General features: G+C 39.5%; 2 protein-coding genes across 3 annotated transcripts in view; one reads left to right on the top strand and one right to left on the bottom strand.

Moving 5' to 3' along the window:
• MTREX (Mtr4 exosome RNA helicase) overlaps window positions 1-2,410 on the top strand; it is a 116,813-nt gene extending 114,403 nt beyond the window's left edge. The window contains exon 27 of the mRNA XM_014860340.3: window positions 530-2,410. Within this exon, the coding sequence (XP_014715826.1) occupies window positions 530-582 (53 nt within the window). The 3' untranslated portion in view covers window positions 583-2,410. The remainder of the gene's footprint in view (window positions 1-529) is intronic.
• Window positions 749-21,545, bottom strand: part of PLPP1 (phospholipid phosphatase 1) — a 96,464-nt gene continuing 75,667 nt past the window's right edge. For both annotated transcript variants that reach the window (XM_014860342.3, XM_014860341.3), the window contains exons 4-6: window positions 11,433-11,490; window positions 1,688-1,864; window positions 749-1,161 (exon numbers count right to left, since the gene is read on the bottom strand). In XM_014860342.3, coding sequence (XP_014715828.1) covers window positions 1,030-1,161; window positions 1,688-1,864; window positions 11,433-11,490 — 367 coding nt within the window. In that variant the 3' untranslated portion in view covers window positions 749-1,029. The remainder of the gene's footprint in view (window positions 1,162-1,687; window positions 1,865-11,432; window positions 11,491-21,545) is intronic.

Raw genomic sequence — 21,545 nt, 5'->3', positions numbered from 1 at the left:
TCTGTTAATAACTCAGTGTCCTAAGTGTTTCCATGTTGTTGATAGAGGTAGACCTATTTAATCACTCAGAGTTTAAGCCTAGTTATGTAAACTTCTTAAATAGTAAGATTTTTGTCCTGCCTTAGTCCAGAAAGAATTTCGTATGGTAACTGAAAATATAGTGTCTTCCAATGTAGGTTGAAAATTCATGCTTTTGAGTCAACTAACTTCTTTTGACAGCTTAGTCCTTCCCTAGATAAGTCTTTTTGAATAGTTTTAGCCCCTCCTACCCCCACCCCCCCACACACACACATATAGGATACTTTAGAGTCAAGAGCCATAAGAACAGGGGTCTGGTTTCTAAGTTTCCTACGTCTCAGATGTGGCTGTGAGCTCCTCTAGGTATCCTTCAGACCAGCAAGGTTTTGTATTTTCCAGGCTGCTCTCACCAATTTAATCAGAATTGTTATCCTGTCTTTAAAACCCCAGTAGAGGGGAATTATGCTCTTTGTGGTCTTGAAAGTTTAAATCATATTTTCTTTTCTTTTAGGAATCACCAAAATCAAGAGAGATATTGTGTTTGCTGCCAGCCTCTACTTATAATGAGTCAGCTAAAAGAATGTGGGGGTTTAAGTTGTTCACCACCTGTCTGATTACATTTAACTACAAATGCTTGCAAGTATTGATTTGGTTCTCCCATCTCAAGACAGTTGTCCTCAAACGTTTTAATATGTATTATATTTAAATCAAGCATCATTCTACATACACGTTTGTACGTAAGCATTACATTTTTTTAATAAAAAATGTACAGGTGGGGGGCATTGTTTTAGTGAAAGGCTTGAAATTCTTTTAATGAATTTAGAGCTGTCAGATAACCATTGTGTTAAATGTAACTATATACACACAGGTAAAGTGGGCATCCAAGAGGTATAGCAGCAGCAGTCCCTTAAAGGTTTATACACCGGGAAGAAAGACGCATCCTCTTGCCTTCTGGTTGCAATCATTTTCCTTTAGAAAGCAGGCCAGCTTCATCTGGACACTCTGCCACCTTCAAGGTTGGTGATTGTTCCGATAGTGATTTCCCGTCGTCGGTGTTTCATGCAGAGTTGTATGAGAGTCCTCCTCTTTTCTTTCTTTAAAAGGAGAATTTCTCTCCTTGAAGAAATCTGATACATATACAGCCTGTATAGAATAGGTTATACTTAGAATGAGGCAAAGTATTTAATGATATAATTTAAATAAGTTTAAAAACTATATTAAAAAATTGCAATAAGCAGTTTGCAAAAATAAATATAAACAAAGAAGGATATAGATTATGGGGTACAGATTAAGGGTACAAAAAATTAGTGGCTGACAGAATTTTTTGTTAAGAGATTCTTTCAAATTGAGAGTTGCTTTGTTATCTCTTGAGCACAGTTATGCTTCATATAAATTTTTTTTTCAATTCATACCAAAAAAACTGTTTATAGTCAGAGCCTTTTATAGTAAAAATATGTAGTAGGACTTTCATAACTTTTGCAAAGAGTAACCTAAAAAGTTTTTATCTGCTGTCTATCCTAAAAAGACTAACAGTGGGGTTCCTACCCAGTAGCAATTATTGAGCCACAGTCCCTGCCTTTGCATAGTTTTCTCATTGGGAAACTTTTTCTACTTATTTATCCAAGTGTTTATCAGTATCAAAATGTAGGCTGCTGCCCTATATACTTACAACTAATATTGCAACCAGAGCTCCTTGAATGAGTCCAGTCAACACATCACTCCAGTGGTGTTTGTAATCGGAAACTCGAGAAAGGCCCACGTAAATGGAAACAGCAACAAGACCAAACTGCAGCGTGGGGCGCAGGAGTCTTGCCCAGTCTCCCTTCATCCTGGCTTGAAGATAGAGCTAACAGAAAAGATAAGAATAAAGAAAAGATTTTAACATACCAACTGGAAATTATATTTTATATTAAGTATCACTACACCTCTAAAGCACTGGTGTTTAAAAAGTTAATCCTTTAACTTTTAAAACAAACAAAAAAAAAACTATTGCCTCAGTAACTTGTGTTTAGAAGAAATTTATTACCTATCTAACTAGACTACCCTTCAAATTTTAAACAAGGCAAGGGTTTCCATGTCTGTGACTTCCTAGAATTTTGGGGCAGCTTCTCCACTTCCAATTTGTGTTAACGATCCTGATTCAAAGATAAGTGTTGTCATTAGTTCTGAGTATTGGGATAACCTCCTACCATTCCGAGGACACGTTGCCCTTACCCTGGGCTAGGCTACTGTGTTTTCTGCCCAGCCTATCTAGGGAATAAGTTTGCTTAATTCACTCAAACAATTCACTTGAGAGCTCCTCTAGCCTCAAATTACTTAACAGGGCAACTGAGACTAAATAAACAGTCTGTAGGTAGATTATTCTATTTTATAAATAAACAAGTGAAACAGATTGTGTAGTTTTAGTCGTGATCTAGCAAAGGAGTCTCATTCTTTCAGTAGCACCCCTACCCTTTAAGTTCTATGACTTCTCCATTCACTAATCAGACCTCTTCCATTGTCAGCTTGCCTTTTGACTTTGGATGCATTCCTAAAGATGGTTTTGTAAAAGGAATTTGGATAGTTTTCCTATGAACTCCTTTCGGCAAATCTGGTCTCATTAAAAAAAAATTTTTCGGCCCACTTTCTATCCAGTAAGAATATACTTTTTAACATTCATTTTTAAGATTCTGTTCAATAATTTATGATTCATATACTTTAAATGCAGTCTTCAGAAAATTTATGTGGCTGTGCCCATTGGTGCTGCCTATTTAAAATAGATACACAAATCCATTCCCAGTTCTTTGAGCACTGCTGTGAGTGTTCTGTTCTCAGCAGCTGGCAAAGACCCAGAGGTTATCTAATTTTATCATGTACTCAGTATAAACATTTAGTTCTAAAAGAGCATACCAGTTCTGTGTAACAGAGTCGAACTCATTAGCTGGTTTAAGTGCTACTGGCTTTCTGCAGCGCCCCCTCCCCCTTTTTTGTTGGTTATTGAAACTATACAAAAGTAAACAGTAAGAAGCTTGTGTCAAGAGTCTGGAATGGGGGAGATAGTTGGTTCTGGTTGAAACAAAGTTGGCATCTGACAACTGAAGCCAATTAGGTAACAATCATGCCAGATAAGATTCACCTCATTAGTTCTATTTTAATTGGAAACTCTTTATTCATTTTAAGGAGAACAGTTCCTTGCCTGGGGCTGAAGCCACTTTTTTGATATTACTGTCAAAAAGCTCAGCTGTCTCCTTCCTGCTTATTTAGTTGCCTTTTCATACAATGGGTTATTCAGACTCCAAAAATTTATACCTAGGAATCACAGATACTTAGATGAATGCAGACAGCTTAGGGAGAAGTCCATTGCTGCTAAGGACATGGCAAGAAAAATATAACTCTAAAGGGACTTAAGCTAGTCCTAGTTTTGGTACTTCCAACCTAAAGGAAACTCAAGAGACAGGACTTTTGAGGTCCTTCCTCACTTGGGATTCTAAAATCCCTCTAACAATATTTTCCTGCCAGAGAACCCTGACTTTGACTTAGGTAGCTACAGACATATGTTTGTTAAGTATTTATTTTGCCCAAATTTCTTCCTCCTCAGCATCCCTGTGAAAAGTCACTTAGGGATCAGTAATCAAATAAGCTCCAGTATACTCTGGGTGAAACCTTTACGCCTCCAAGTAGCTAGTTTCTCCTTACACATCTACCCAAGTATAGATGTTTCCCCCATCTGTGTGGACCCAGAGATTATTTCACCCTGAGGTGTTTCTGGAATTCCCCGATTGTGATTATACACCTAACCTTACACTCTGCTCTAGGCTCTGGTTCTTCTGGTGACTAGTGGCCATGGCTTGAGTGCAGGCTGTGGTCACCGAACAACTCTCAGCTCTGGGAGACGTTGGCTAACTGAGTGTGCTTCGTATTTGCCTACTTTGTGTTTCCCTGAGTCCAGGGTACTCAGTGTAGCTCTGCACAGGCCAGGCACTACGTATAGCCCTGGTCTTCCCCGTGAAGACTCTTCCATTTCAGTAGACCCCAAGGAGGTAAACACATTGAGTTTCTTGGACCTTGGGTCACCTGAGTTCCACAGTTGACATGTCCAGAACTCTGTACTTTGACAACTCCCCTCTCATGTTGCCAGTCAAAAGTATTTCCTATAGAAGCAGCTACAACAAAGCACACAATGCTGTCTTTCCGGTGGCTCCATTTCCTCAGCCTTTCCCAGGTTCTGCAGTGCAAATCTTTAAGTTCCCACCCTCTGGAGGCACTAGAGATTGGGCTTCCTCTACCATTCCTTTGACCACTTTCCAAAATCGTTACCTTTTGCTTGTTGTCTCCTTTTCCTTTCTTTGACTTTGTGGGTTTATAACTTTATTATATTCCTTGTCTTTTGAGATGGGAGAAGGAAAGTATGTGTTCCTTTAAAAAGAAGTTTCTGATCCTCCATCTTTCCCTAACTGCATCAGAGAAATTGAATGTATGAAGCTTCTCGGCATTGTCCTATTAGAACTAGATATGGGGATACAGCTCATGCTTTAATGCCAGAGCTAAGAAGAAAAAGGCTGTGTAGGTCCCCACCTTTGCAACCTCCATTCTTCCCCACTCCCCACACAGGCATATGTTAATCGTGTATGCACTAAAGCCATTCATGGTAAGCCATTCGGTTGCTTATCTCTTAAGATTCAAAAGAACTTACAGAACTCCATATCCAGTATTGCGTATGGTACCAGACAGGCTCAGCAGGAGTGTCTACAACTTTCAGATTCCCCTTCTGGAGGAAACTGCCCATCCACAGGCACAATTGAATGGGTAGCCCTATTTGGACCACATAGCCCTGCCTTCTCTTCTGGGAGGGCACTGACAAGATGACTTATGACATACCTGAACCAGAGATCTGCTGGGCTGTATTCTCTCTGGAATTTATATTGGAAGTATCAAGGAGTTCTCCATTTTCAGAAGTTATAGAAAGGGCACCTAATACATACATGATAGGCTACTTGCAAACCAAAGTTATGAGGAAGCAAAAGCTGTGTGTAGGCCAACAGAGCAAGCAATTTGGTAGAGGAAAGAATGGAGCAGAGTGGCAGCCATACTGTGAAAATTCAAGTGGCCAATGAGACACGTGAAGAAAGTTCAGTTCCTGGTAGTGTGTGCTAGTCCTAATCCATGTATATCTTTACTATAAACCATCTTTTTCTCTAGGAAGTGTGAGTGAGTCAGCTGTTTTCAAACAAAAGACAGAAAAGCCAATTAACAGCCTCCTCTATGTGTTTAACCCAAATTCTGTTTTTTGGTTTTTTTTAATTTGGATTTCTGTGATTCAAATGATACAGAATTTTACTTTTTAAAAGTAAAAAGTACTTCCTTCGATTGAGAAGGAAAACAGTCTGTATGTACCTGGGTTTTAAAACATTGAGAAAAACTTAGAAAAATAAAATCCCATCAGAGCAAACATCCTGAATGTCCACTGAAGGCGCCATTATAAGAGAACCGTGACACTGGGCATGGGATTTACTTTAATGACTTTTTTCTACAAACACTACAAGAGAGAGAGTCCCTAAACCAAATGGCTCATCTGTCTGTCTCTCTCTTTCTGTCACTCTCTCCTCTCAGATTCTTCTCTGAACACGCTTCAGTTTGGCCTAGCCAACTGACTTGTCCAGTGAGTATTTCAGTCAACTGGGGGACGGTGGCGGGGTGGCATGAGATACTACTTGATGAAAGATTCTCGCCTCTGGATCCCTCCCAATCCTAACTGCCAACTTTCTGGTGAAGGAAGTTCCAAAGTAGAAAGTTCACAACTAGAAATAAGAGACAGGCTGGAAAAGGCAAAACAGAAGCAATAAACTGCAGCGCCACAGAGGCCAAGGCTTTATACCTTATACTGCAGGCTTCATGAAGCCCCGGTGCAGGACAGCAAAGGGAACAAGGACGAAAACAAATGCAGCTGGCAGGGCTCCAATCATGGCAAGGAGGTTTTGTAACTAGAGCAATCCACAAAACTCGCCAGCGGCAGACTTCCTGGTTGAGGTAAAGAGGCAGGTGAAAAAGAGGGCCTAATCCAGGGACTTAAGCTGAGGGGAAGTAGCTGAGTTTTTAAGAGGAGAAGCAAAGAGTCAGCCCAGGACAGAGAGAATGGATGGGGGAGAATCCCCAGTTAACTGCCCAGACCAAAAAGGCTTCGCTTACTTAGAAAAGACTACCTCCTACGCCTACCTCTGCCCACAAATTTGAACAGTGTCCTGAAATATTTAAGAGAACAATCATGTTTATAAATTCAGCCTGCCACTAGTGTCACCCTATTGTAGCATACAGGAAAAGGCAAGAGGCATGTGGCCTACAGGAAACCCAAACTGGGAATGAAGAAGAGTTAATGGGAAAAACAAGGATAACAGCATACACTTCATCAACCTTTATACTCCTCCCTCCTCCAGTTTTCATCTAATAAAAGGGGCAAGATAGACAAATACCACAGGACAATGTGATATGGAGAGGGAGTCAACCTCAAGGCCTCAGAGGAAAACCACAGTGTGGCCTATCTCGATTCCTCCCTGTCTCTACTAGGAGAAACTGTTTGAACCTGACCAGACAGGGATTCAAATCAAGAGCTCAGAGCAAATCACATCCAACCACTGACTGTGCATAGCCCAGTTTTAGAAAGCACAAACTAGTTTGAGAAGAAGTCACCTTAGGAACCCACCAGTGTCCTCCAGGAATGTCCTCATTGAAACTAGCCATCACTACTAGCCCTTGTGATGAGGAAGGTTCCAGGTGTAGTTTTTGCCTCTAAGAAGAGCAGAGAGCAAGGGAAAACCCCAGGTCAATCTTACTGCTCGGTGCAGGGTCAAGTGTCCACTCACTTCAGTAGAAGCAAAGTAAAACCTTCTACTGAAAATGGGTTGGAAATAAGCTACTATGTCCAATATTTTTAAAGAAATAAAAGCGCCTTAGCTGGGATATTACCAGAGATTCATAAAAGCAATTTCTTACTCCTTGAAGCAATAAGGACAAAAGGGGTCGATTTGCTCAAAATAACCAGATACTCAAGCCCAGGGAGGAAGGCTGTAGGAAGAAGCCCCACCATGCAGGCGGCAAATGCTTCACTGCCAGATGCACACCTTCCTCCTAACCGTGGAGAATCTTGACATGACACTTGTGGACCACTTGATGAAGAGCGTCACAATAGTCTTATGGGGTATACAGAGAAGACCTGGTCAAAATAAACAGGGAGGACTTTTCATTGCACAGGGCCACACTGGAAAAAAATAACGTATATACACTTTTCCTTTTGTGTAAAAAATAATTACATATTCTTTTAAGTAAGGAAATTCAGTGTCTGTGACACTGCTTTGGCATTCTCTCATTACTTTCATCAAAGGGTAGGATATAATCTTTTTGCCCAAAATTTCTAAAAAAACATCTAGCTTCCATTAAAGGATCTGACTGTACTATCTCACCTTTAAAATCTGATTGTTAAACAAGATATTTTTTGAAGTTGGTTTTATTTTTATTTTGCCTTACCTTGACTGACCCTGTAACACTTAACTGCAAAATGCTGTTGTCTCATGAAGTCTCTTAATACTCTGTTCTTAAAAATAGGGGTTTTTTTTTTCGTTTTCAACTAGAGTCAAGGGGTTGCTTGTGAACTAAGAATGGTTTTCACATTATTAAAGCTTTATTTAAAGAAAATATACAACTGAGACTGTATATGGCCTACAAAGCCTCAATATTATCTGATCTTTTACTGAAAAAACCTGCCAAGCCCTGAACTAGACTAACTATAGCATGCTCAACACAAAGAAACATAGGTTGGTCGACTTATTTTCAAACACTGCTTCTAAGACCAAGCCAGGCAAACCAGTGTATCGTTCCACACAGTTTAGTCATCTATAGACTTCAATTTTACCATCTTCAGGATTCAGAGTTCTTAAACTTAGATCTCGAATCCCACCTTAAAATGACTTGTTCATTTGCCCAATGCTTAGCATTAATCCACAATTTGGGAAATATCTTCATGAAATATCAACGATGCTAGGCAGTGTATGGTCAATGCCAGATGAGCGATTATACAAATCCTGAGGAAAGTGAGTGGTGTCAAAGAGTCTGAGGAAGACTGAGATGGCGGGCAGCACTGTCCAAACACAGAGGAGGGGGCAAGGCCCAGATACGAGGCATCCTGTGGCAGGGAGGGGAGTCTAGCTGAAGCAAAAACACTGAGAGGTGCTTGGGCCCCCACAATAGTAATTTACACAGGAATTTCATAACAGGCAGTAATATAACCAGTCTGGGATTTCAGCCTCAATAGGATGGTGCTGGTTAAAGTGTTTTAGTATATTCCTCACTGTACTGAGCAAAGGACAGTCTCACACCATGCCTCTTTCCCTGAACAACCAAGTGAATTTGGAATCTTGGGCATTCACCCAAATTCAGGGGGAGTCACTAAGCACACGAACTGGCCATGTGCGAAGAAGACAGCCTATGTGGTTCTCACAGGGGCTGACTCTCCTGGCACTCTGAAGTGTGCAGGGCTGGGCTGCCTGCCAGGAGAACAACAATGGTCAGGGTATTTTCTTTAAGAGATGTTTTTAACTAGAAGTTAATTTCTGGGTGTCCGAAATTCTTGACAGGGAAGTTTTGGCTATCAAAGACTGTCTTCAGAGAGGATTTAAATGACTACATCTCCACCCAAATCTGGGACTAACCTATGATGCCAAGATGCCTAGGGAAAGGATGAGTCATCGCCTAGGGAATTTTCTTCAGGGGGGAGGCTGGTGGTGGTGAAGTGTTGTACATAAATGTGAAAAGCTGGAAAGCAAGAAGACATCTGTGTATTCAGGGGCTGAAATAAAAGCTGGGGCCTACACTCACATCAAGTAAATATTTCCACTGCTTACAGTCAGTGAAAGGCAGTGCATGGTTGCACTGGTCTTTCTGCTGCAGAAAGGGCTGGGTCTGTGACAAACCTATTTATCTAAATTTGTTTTTCCATTATAACTTTACATCTAAATGGCTTATACTGACCCAATTACCAAACTACAGTAAGGTAATCTTCCCTCTGCTTATATCCCTAATTTGCCTCCTCATATGCTCCTGGGTGTCCACAGAGCAGGCCTACCCTCGAGACCCTCTATACATTTATCATATTTCACAAAAGAGCCCTCAGTAAAAGTTTCTATTTGACCACATATACACATGTTTTGAGAAGGGTCAAGGGAACAAAGAAGAAGAGCAAAAACTTCTAAGGTATGGAATATGATATATGTGAGATAATTCTTTAAAATTAAAAACAGTGGGTCAAAGTTGTGTGTCAAGTCACCATTTTACTTCCAGAGATCTGCATCACCTGACCTTCTTCAAAATTAGTGGGCTAGGGTTCAGATCAAGTAATCAATCAACAAAGTACGGGAGCCTGAGTAACAAGAGACCACTGGAGAGCTTATAGACTTGAGCACCCTCCTCCCAAAGCCCCCGTCTCCCCATGTGTAAAAGGGTGGCAATCATCCCTCCTCACTTACCTCCTGGGGGTTATCAGAATGAGTCAAAATTTCAAGTAGTGTAAATTCCAATCATCAATATCAACTAAATCTCAGATTCTTAGGTCTCTCGCATAAAGATACTGACACACAGGTGAGTGACTAACAAACCACAAAAGCTGCCCTGGTGAGCTCTGGCTCTGGGGCACACAAAACATGTCCACACCTTCAAAAGCCATTTAGTGTAGTCACAAATGTGTGCTTTGGGGAAAGTTCTCAGGATATTAATGGCTCCAGCCATTGCCCTGCCTTCCCCTTCTCCTCCAGTCCTCATGCCCTATTTAAAAAGAAAAAAATACGATGGCTCCTTGTAGAAAGAATGCTGAGTTTTCCTAATAAGATAAATGAACTGAGCATATTAGAATAGTAGTTGTTACTATCTTCAAATAGGTCACATTTCCCATGCACATTTTCAGAAAGATTTGGGTGTGCGTTTTCAAAAGGAAGCCCTAAATTCTGCTGAATTGGTATCCTGTTGCTTCCTCACAAAATTAAATTAACATAAGATGAAAGCCTTGCAATTTCCAGAAATGCTGAAGAAGCCAAAATTTAGCTCTATTATAATGGTTTTGAAGTTGTGGGTTTGAATTTTATATAACACAACTGCAACTTTACATTCTTTTAACTTTTGGAACTGGTTTTTCAAATAAAAGCAAGATTCTGGTAAAACTTATTTTAAATTCTCTCTAAATGAGACCAGTTAATTCCCAGCAGTCTACTCTTATTATTACACGAGGGATTTTTAATCTAAGCATTAAATACTCATACAGCACTTACTGTAATCCAAGGGAGGAAAAAACAGGAAACAGCAAATTTACAGAGCACAACTATATAAAAATCCACTTATAAAGAAAATCACGGCAAAAATTATAGTTGATCTGTTAGGATCGAGATTTTCTTCCCCCTCTTTTCCCATCAAATTCTGATAATTGTATACATAGAGACACACAGAGAAGACATTATAAAAAATAAAAGTCAATTAAATTGAACTTTAAAGACCCCTTACATGTGCCCTAAAGCATGGTCTTCCCATTAGTCACTCTCCATAGACGTTCAGCTCTAGTTTGATATGCAAAATGTGGGTACAAATCTTTTCTAACTCTTCACTTTGCATAATGCAAGTGCAAACTGCCATGCTGCTGTACGGGTTAGCAATTAAAATTGGACCTGGAAACTATAATGACAGGCTCCTTCTGAAGCAGCAAGTAGCTCTCCCAGAAGTTGAAACCTTTCAAGTCCCATGGAAAGCAGTCTGGGAAATGCTTCAGGAAGTTGAAGGACCATAAACCCTGCTCAAATAGGAGCAACAACAGCTGCCTTCACATCCAATAATCAAAGCTCAACTTCTCACCCCAGCACCCTCAGGAGGAAAGAAGCCAGGCTGTTCCATGCCCACACTGAGCAGACAATGCTGGGCGCCCAATTAGGGTGCAGTTATCAAGCAGCAGCGTCACCTGGGCCTGGTATTTCAGATCAGTGACCTGCTGTGATTACACAGCAGCTCTTTGTATGTTCCAGAAAACCTCCTCAGGAAATATTCCCAAAGTAAGGGCACACACCAACTAATTCTTAGCACCACGTTTGCCGACTTGCTGATTAACTGTGAAAAAAAAAACCTACTTCAAAAGTGAAAACTCCCTATTATCCTGAAGGTTCCCAATGCATACACTGTGCCTGTTTGCTACCTCTTAGTAAAGGACAAAAATACTTTCAAACAATTGTAACTGGCTTTGACAGAAGCGCAGGCATCCATTCCTCCGAACTTACTGCCACCAGCAATGGAGTCCAGTTGACTGAGAAGCTAAGGCACACGAGAATGTTGGAGGTGGCCACGCAGGAGAGGACAGACTGAACACAAATTGCACGCAGCACGTAACCCACTATCAACAGATACAGAGTACTTACTGCCACAAACAGCATGCAGTACATGGAGAATGAGGAATGGCCTGAGTAAAAGGACAATCTAGAAAAGAAAGAAAAGAAAAGTTAATTTTCTCTCCTAGAAGTAGAGGATATTCTTGATTCATAAATCTCCCTACCTCCCCAGTGCACACAGCTCCCTCCCTTCACCTTTAGGAATTAGAAGGGTGGGTAGAGTGGCAGTTAGGACAGGAATATTAGAGTCCTAGGAGGGTCTGAGGTCCAATTTCTATACAGTAACATGTTATTGAAGCTTTCAGGATGGGTAATGAGTCATTGAGAACCAACTTGCCAAGCATTTCTAAAGCAGTACTTGACAAGCCATAACTAGCATAAATGGCCTGACTTTATTACATATAAACTTATGTGACCATGATTTAAGTTTTATTTTCTACTTGAAGGGTTTGTCCCTGAATAACAGTAATACTTCCTTTGGAACACTCAAAAGTTGACTACTTTTAAAAAATAAATAGCAATTTTTAAAATTTAATATTTTAGCATTTTAAGTGGGCACACATCTTGGCTTAGATTTCCCTCCAGATTAAGTGCTTTGTTTGACATTTATTAACATTGTATTCTGACAGTCCTGTACCAGATGAATCACCTCTTTCAATATTATATTCTATAAACATCTGAGCACCATCATCCTACCTAAAAATGACGGAATGCTTGCAAAATTTAATTTTACGGCACTTTGGAAAAAGAGAGAGCTCACTAACACTCATGATCTAAGTTCTGCTTACATAGTATTAGCCACTGATGCAGAAAAGGCAAGCACGTTGATGCAGTAAAAGTATGCCGTGCAAAAAATGTATCATGCAAATAATTAGAATGTTTCTCCTGACTGCTTTCCCTACGTATGAATAAGAACAAAAGAGGAACAGGCTCTTCAGTATTTGACTTATTACACCCTGCTTGGTTCAAAAGGAATTTGGTTCACTGGATTCAGAGAGGAGAAAAGACTCCTAAAACACATCAGAAAGTCTGTGCATGTTTAGCAAGTGACGGTAGGTGGGAGAGTGGAGATTTCTTAAGCATATATTGAAGACAATTCTACCAAGAATTGTGATAGTCTTTTTTGTAACCAGATACATTCCTATGAAAGAGAATATTCTAACTCCTTGTGCCAACTAGGAATCACATAATTAAACCTGATAGTTATTCTGGGTTTCATCTGTGTAAAACAAGAAAAATAAATCACTTTCAGCCATACCAACTATTAGGCCGTAGAGAATTGATCCATACAAATCCGTATTTTAAATCAGATAATTAGAGCAGAGTTCTGTACATATTTTCTAGTTAGTTTCAGAAGTTATATTGAAGAGCCTACAAGTTAATAAAAGCCAGTTTCAAGGACTGTCACATCCCATCAAGCCAACATAAGCATGATGATAGAAATGTTCTCAAAGCCAAGTAGGTTTCAACTAAAACCATGTTCAGAGTATTCATGGCACACTGTGCCACAAAATCATAAATTCCAAATTCATGTAATAATTTTGAACAGCTCTAACGCAGTCACAGGGTAATTTCATTACTTGAAAACAAAATGCTTTCAGTTTTTTATTTGAATACAGAAACAGGTATTTTATTCAGCAGAGAATCCGCCAAGGAAGTCTGGCTCTGACTTGGACAGACAGGGATTAAAAATGTAAAGGGAGAACTCTACTCAACCTCAATCTCTAAATCTTCACCCACAGTAAGTTACCAAACAGGTCATGGTAATATGGACTTTTATTTCTATTAAAAAGAAATCAGAATAAAACACCAAAAACATAACTTCAAATTATTTTCATATTCCATACAAATCTAACTCTTTATTGGAGTCTCTAGGAAACATAGCTCTTAAGAGCATCTTATTATGTCCATAATTAACAAATGAACAAATAACTGTATGGATAGTTTAATAAAATCCAAAGAGTCATTGAAATGCAGTATTTTCATCATGACCTGAACCAAAATGTTTAAGATTTTGGCCTTGACCTAAGAACCTTGCCCTGTTCTTAGATTTTAACCAATGCTAGACTACCATCTCAATTCATTATAGCCCCTCTGATGAAGGCAGACCGATTCTAACAATTTAAGCCAGCTTTCCATCAAAACTTAGGAAAGTCTTTTCAGAAACAAAATTTACAGAGATAAAAATGTATTCTGAAATCTACCTGTTTTCACTAACTCTGGGGCATGGTCTATTAAACAATGAGCAAGTAGACTCGTCTTGACTATATAACTTACTGTGAATGGGATTCTATTCCCCAGTGGCAAATTTAGGTTTGTTTTTTTTTTTTCCTTACATTTGTCAGCCAGGGCATCCCTTTCTCCTGGCAGAGCTCGTGAAACTCGGCCTGAACCACACAGCCATCCACCCACCCCCTACAGTGTCTGTGAGTTCCCACTCCTCAATTCCTCATCCTTCCGTCTCTATTCCAACATCCACATCAAGACAACCAAATCCAGCCGTTATCAGTCATCAGACGTAATCAACTCACATAAAGTCTTTCTTAACTTTTTAAAATGGAATTTACTAATAAGTATTTTGGTGCTCATAGGGAGGTTAAATCACAAATAAACGACATCTTGCTGCTCTTCCTCTACCACCCAACTTTCTTCCCCTTTTCCTCCCCACAGTTAAAAAGCACAAAACAGTTACAACTTTAGCTATTCTTTTTAGTTTGAAAATGTCTTTCCTTTGCATTCATTCTTGAATGATGGTTTTCCTGAGTATAGAATTCTAGGTTGATGATTTTCTCCTCATCCCTTTGAGGATATCATTATACTATCTTCTGGCTTCTACTTTCACTGTTAAAATATAGGCCATCTGTCTGCCATCCCTTTCTGAGTTATCTGTCTTTTCTCTGTAATCACTCCCTCTCCCCGACAAAGTCTTCAATATTCTGCAGTTTCACTATCACGTATTCCTTTTATTTATCTGATTTAGTATTCATTGGCTTCCTACATCTGAGGATTTGTATACTTCACCAATTTTGAATAGGTCTCAGTCATTATAGCTTTGAATATTGTGTATCCTCCATCCTATTATCTTTTTGTGGGATTCTGATTCAACATGTTAGATATTTTCATTTCTATACCTCCATATCACTTAACTTTTCTTTTGTGTTTTTAATCTTGGTCTCTTCAGGCCTATCTTCCATTTCAATCCTCCCTTTCATTGTGTCTAATCTACTTAGTCTATTTTTTTATTTAAATTACTATATATGTTATTTATTGAAGATCTCTTTGGTTCTTTTTCAAATCTGTCTGGTCAATTTTGATTCTCATCATCCGACATCATATTCTCAATCTCTTATGTACATCTATGCAGTAGACATACTGATTTTATATTCTATATGGTATCTAACACTTGCAGTCTTTGAGAGTTTATGTAGTTTGTTGTATCTCCTCACTCTCACTTAGGGTAGCTTGTTTCAGTGTACGTTCATTAATATTAGAATATGAGCTCAGGTCCTTGGGACTCTATCTGTGGGAAATCTTACAGGCCTTGGTTTAAAGACAGTTCTTCCACAGAAGATGTGTGTTCTCTTCTGCTGGGTTCACTACCAATCCACTTTAAACTTCTAAGGTTTTGTGTTTTTTTTAAGCCACATAGTATGAATTTTGGCCCAGAACAGTGTGAGTGCGGTATTGTGGTTAAGAATTCTTTCGATAGTGCTTCCTGGGAGGATGTTGCCCTTTGGGAAGTCCTTACATTATCCATGGGCCTTTCACCTGTCTTTTTACTCTGCTCTGGCCTCAGCCTTTACCTCCTGTGCCCATGTTCAGAGCCTATCAAAACTCAGGCTCTAGGCTACCAGGAATTGGCACGTACTTTCAGGGAACACATGAGATCTATAGCACTAACTGATCTCAGCCTCATAAAAATTCCTTTACTCTCCTGCCAGCTCAGCTATTTATTTAAGAGACTTATATGTGTTTTAAGACTTATATTTTAATACATAATACATACAAACATGTGCATATGTGTATGTGTAAAATATTATCCAGCACGTTTAGTTGAACTGTATCAGTAAGCATTTCTAGTCCTCCATGTTGCCATAAATGGAAGCAGGCTTTTTTTAAACAGGACTGATAAAATGTTATCTAAAATCAGTTGCTTTACTAGGAGACAAAAGAGTTTGGCACATTTTTTTAATTATAAAGTGGCCAGTGCTCACAGATGTTTCCAATTATTGCTATTCCACCCAGTACTCACTGGGCATGCCAAAGTTGGCTCTGCTGCAAATTAGAAGAACTTCCTTTTTTCTCCTAAAAATCATCCTGAAATTGATTCCTAAAGCATTCCAAGGCAGAAAGGTTGTCAAAAGACTGTTAACGATTAAAAGCCACTGAGTACCTTCTATGTGCACGTACTCAATGCACAGTCTTCCCACTCTTTACAAAAACCCCTATGGTAGGGACTGTCAATTCTATTTTACATATAGAGAAATAGAACCTCCCAGAGGTTCAGTAACTTGCTCGAAAGTCACATCTCTTTGAGGCTCAAATCTTAGTCTTCCCAACTCTTTCCCATCATGCCATGATTCCACTCCTGTGAATGGCAGGCAAACCCAGCAGCAACGTTAATTCTGCCATATCTGGGCAGGAAGCACCCGTCAGAAAGGAGTCACAGCTTATACATGGCAACACGTGTGAATGAAAGAGACAAAGAAGAACTTAGACAATCTGTGAAAAAACAAATGTTGTCAATGTGTAATCAGTCATTTTAAAAGAATACTAATTTGTCCTTTGTACACTCTAAAGCCCAAATAAAAGGAAGTCAAACTGCAATATGAGGCATTTTCTCCAAATTTTATTTCCTGATTTTAAAGTTTACACAACAGCAAATTAACTTGAAGGACATGATAAGTTTCCCTTATTGTGATAATCTTTAAATATGGACTGATCTCTAAAAAAGTTAAGATATGTCACATACAAATGCACATATGAACAATGACCTTTAGTGAACAGTTTCCCAAGTATTAGTCCTACTTTATTTCAAAAGGATTTTTACAAGAAATAACTATGCTAAATCCTTAAGCAATGAGACATCAGGTTATTACCTAAAAGAGTATTACATCTAAGGCACTTGGGGAATCAGATAGGCGACGAATGGGGAAAGTGGGTACTTTCACCCTGCACGGATATGAACACACGCTTTTCAGAGAGTGGTCTGGCAGTATCTATCTGTATGTAACTATATGTAAAAACAACATATTTTTGACCCAGTAATTCCACTCAAAGGCATCTATCCTAGAGAAACACACACACGAGCACGAAGATGTCTGCTTCAACACCGCTAGCAAGGACCCAAGAAGATGGTTCTGTCACTATTCTTCTGAATGCCATAAGTTAGCTAAATTGAATTAAATAACTCTATGTGAACTGACAAAAAAAAATTGTCTCCTGGACATACTTAGAAATATGACATTTATTTAAACCACAGAAACTATATAATTTCACATTTAATATAAAACTACACAGAAAAATAACTGAAAGGATACACAAAACTGTTAATAGTGGCTCTAGGGAAAGATATCAAACGGGGGTTAAAAAAACTTTCACGTTTTCCAGTGATAATACTGGGAACACAACCTTATTACTACAAGGATGATATAAATGAAAAAAAATTTTTAAAGGTAATCAAGGGGCCGGCCAGTGGTGTAGTGGTTAAGTTCATGCACTCCACTTCAGTGGCCCAGGGTTCGCAGGTTCAGATCCTGGGTGCAGACCTACCTACCACTCATCAAGCCATGCTGTGGGAGCACCCCATTTACAAAATGGAGGAAGATTGGCACAGATGTTAGCTCCGGGCCAATCTTCCTCACCAAAAAAAGTACATAAAAGCAATCAAAATATCTTTGATATGCCTGCTAAAAACTTCCTACAAACCTCTTCCCCACTAAATATATACACATACACACATACACCCCCCCCCCCAACTCCTCTTCCTGAGCAGTAGTTTCCCTGAGTGTGACTCTGCTGAGGGAGCCACTATTTGGAGTACACTTGCAGCTCCCTACCTACAAACTCATGCCCAGAACCCAAGAGTGACTCAGGTCCTGAAGCCTGTTCTCACATCTCAATGAAATGTTGTCACATTTATAAGTATTTTTATATATCACAAGTTGTGTTTCCAATAAAAATATGTGCACACAATTTAAAACCATTGAAACTCAGTATATTAACTCTGTGGTTACTGCAAGCAACAGAGCCAATAAACATGTTATGTGTGTCTGAAAGGGAAGATTTTTTTTAAAGAGATCAGATTTCTAGAAATGTCTGGAAATATAAGAACCACAGGGTCTCTCTCCTCCCAAAGGGTACAAAGACGAAGGTAATAAATGGTAAAGGAATATAAGTTGGTCCCAACCAAATTTAATTTAAACAAAATACAACAAAAAATCATGCAAATTCATCTTATTTCCTTGAACCACCCAGAGATTAAGAAATTATTCCATCAGCAGTGAAAACCTTGTCATATATGCCTTCAATTATTTTTACAACGATTTTATTATATTTCTATTTAAAGCTCTGCTACATTATACAGGGCCAATTTTAACAAGGCTGCTTTATACATAAAAGTGACATGCCTATCTGAATAAAATAGATGTAAACTATTCTATTTAATTCATTAAAATTAATGCATCAAATACCACTTCATAGCTACTAACATCAGCAAATCATATACTGAACAATCTAATATCTGCAGATATGAGATCATGAACCTTAAAGGAAAGAAACTAGCAGAACCATGAAAAAGGAGGAGGAAAAAGTAGGACATAATCGCTATGAGTGTAGGGTATCTCCAACTACTGATTTAGTGAACCGTTTGATGATTAAAAACAAATGATCATCTATCTTCTGTTTATGGAAGAATCTTACCGAAAAAACCAGGACTCTAGAAAGCAGGCAGTCGCTGGGAACTCTGAGATAAAGGAAAGTAGAAGTGGGTGTGTCTTAAAAATCAGGTGACTGGGGAAGAAATGGTTCCAAAGTCTCAGCAGGAAAACTGTGACTCTAACAACAGACGAGGAGAGATGACGTGGTGACAAAGGTTACTGAAGGTAAAACATACATAGGTGTACTAGCTGGGGGAAGAAAGGTCACAAATTTCCTTTGGCATGAGGGAAAAGTTCCTAAGTTGCTGCAAAAGGACTCCAAATAACTAAAGCCACCCTATCTAAAACAATTAGAAAAGAAACAAGAGGCAAGTGATGGATTAAACGAGGACACACTACTGTAAAGCATCCCAATGCGGTCACTAATAATCCCTTGCCTACCACCCCCCTTTTAAAACTCCTTGAACAAGGAGACCACCCTTGATGAAAGGAAAAAGATTTCAGAGTAAAACAGAAGGAAAGACAATTCTAAAGCGCTTTCTAAGGTGTTTATTTTTTTAAGAGGCATGATTGCTAGCTAGAGGCAAGATCTTGAGACTTGTGGTTTAAGCCCTCCCCCAGAAAGACAGCACCAAGGCTGAGAATGCCTATTCCCACCTGGCCAGAACACTCCACTTCCAACCCGAATGCAGACATAAAATCACCACTAACTCCTGGTCACGAGTGTCCAGGAGGATGAGGCTCAGGACATCAATAAAAGCGTCTTCAGTATTATACCCATACAGAACTTCAGGTTGGAGCTGAAGCAGACACTGCCAGTGGTGAGGGAAGAGCCAGAGTCCCACACAGATGTAAAATTCTTAGAGCCCAACAGGAAGCTGGCCAGAAAGGTCACTGTCGATTCCTTTCAGCTTAGACCAGATGACAACACTAGAGCTCGTATCACCACGGGACCAGCAGAACGCTGCAATACTTAGAGAAAGCTTTCTACCCAATGGAGAGGAACAAAAAAGTCACATTTCCTGTAGAGTCTCACCTCCTTTTGCTATTAAAAGAAAAGGAAGCTACAGCAATTCCTATCATACATTTAGGTGCCCATTTTAGTAGATTTAGATTAGAATTAAGTGGAGGAAAACTGAACATGTTTTACAAGTACAAGAACAAAACATGATCATGTTCCTCTCCTATTTCAAGTCCTTCTCCAGCACAAACTGCTGAGCATAGAGAAACAGACCCTTCATGAGCCCCACCAACCTCTCCAGAACCATCATCCGCTACCAAACTACTTACAGTTCCCAACACACCCCGTTTATTGCCCTCTGTGTGTATGTATCCCTCTACCTGGAATCAGCTTCCCACTTTTCTTTGATAATTATTACACAAGAGTCAATTCAACCACTGTTTCCTCCAAGAAACCTTTTTTAAACAGCTGGGTTGAAGTTATCACCCTTTCTCCACAAAGGAAAGAGACCCACAGCACTCAGTGAACACATCTAACTCAGCACCAACCTTCTTACCGTAAATTCATCTGTTATTGTACTTTCTTCCTCCATTACACTGAAAGCTGAGCAGGGGTGGAACAAGACTTGTTAAATAGCAATTTCTATAATTGTGTGTGTGTGTGTGTGTGTGTGTGAGAGAGAGAGAGAGAGAGAGAGAGAGAGAAAATGTGAGCTAACATCTGTTACCAATCTTCCTCTTTTTGCTTGAGGAAGATTGTCGCTGAGCCCAATCTGTGCCAACCTTCCTCTATTTTATGTGGGACACCACCACAGCATGGCTTGAGGAGCAGTGCTAGGTCCGTGCCCAGGGTCTGAACCAGCAAATCCCAGGCTGCCGAAGCAGAGTGTGCAAACTTAACCAGTACGCCCCCCAGCCAGCCCCTTCTGTAATTTTTTTTGATTACATACGATACATTCATTATAAAAAATTCAGGAGGTACAGCAAAAAATACATAAAAATTTCTGGTAAACTCCCATCCTCTGTGACTGAGATCACATCTTCATTCACCTTTATCCCTAACACCCAGCACCACCAAGATAAAGCAGATGCTCAATTTTTTCCAAGCAAAAGTAGAATCTTCTCTTGAATAATAAATGGGTTTTTATTTAGTTATCCCAGAAAATATAAAATTCTTATACTTTTCATATTTTAAATACCACAAACAAATCCACCTTCCCTACTCCCACTTCCATCATGAAACAAGAATAAGATATCACTTTAGTGGCTCCACAAGAAGTACACCCTAACAATCTTGTATTTTGACAGCTGTAAAATGCATAAAATAAAACTAAGGAACATATATTCTCTGCATAATTTTATAATGTAATTAAAAGTCTGCATAAGAATGTATGTAGTTAAGTACATAGTATGTTGTCTAACTTCATTTTCACTTTCTAAACAAAGAAGCAAAGTTCCCTTAGCTTTAAATGCCCCAGACTGCCTTTATAAATTAAACAATTAACAAACAAAACTCCAAAAATCAAATAGGGTATACTGAAATTAAGTCTACTAAAACAGAGCTGTATACCCTGAGCCCCTCCAGCCTGCCTGCCTCTGATCATGCTTCTCCCTGGACCTGAAACACAGTCCATCCCAATTCTACACATTCCAACCTTACTCATCCTCCAAAATGCGTCCCCTTCTGGAAGCAGTATTACCGTCCTCTGATTTCCTGTAGTATTTTATCTTCACTCCTTTAAGGCATGTATCACTTTCTATCACCCACACAACCTTCAAACACATCTCAGCTCCTATGTAGTGAGCAGCACAAGAGCAACACACACACCTGAGTAGCTCCTACACTGACCAGGACTTAAGAGCAACAGGTATTAGTTGAATTTAGTAACCTCATGGAATAGGCCGAAGCAATGGGTCTCAGATCAGAAGCCACAACACCTTCTGGGAACGTTTTAGAAATGCAAATTTTTGCTCCCACCCTCACCCCCACCCAGACCCACTGCATCAGAAACTATGGGGGTGAGGCCCTGCAATCTGTACTTTAACAACCCCCCTGACAAGATACCAATGGAGCTGAAGTATGAGAAACACTGGGGCAAAAAGAGTCAGGGTGGTGTGGGGCTGAGGAAGCAGTCACAGCTACAACCTCAAGTGTCAGGTAGTGATATTCAGACCAGAAGAGGTAAAAGAGGTGCTGGCCTTGCAGTCACATTCCTTTTAAACACACTAATAACTCATGTCCTTTCACAGATGAAGGATCTTTTAAAATCACCCCCCCTCTTTCATTCTATACGCTGACATTTCC

This window comes from Equus asinus, chromosome 10, assembly GCF_041296235.1.
Source record: "Equus asinus isolate D_3611 breed Donkey chromosome 10, EquAss-T2T_v2, whole genome shotgun sequence".
Lineage (NCBI taxonomy): Eukaryota > Metazoa > Chordata > Mammalia > Perissodactyla > Equidae > Equus > Equus asinus.
This window is presented reverse-complemented; position numbering and strand designations above follow the sequence as displayed.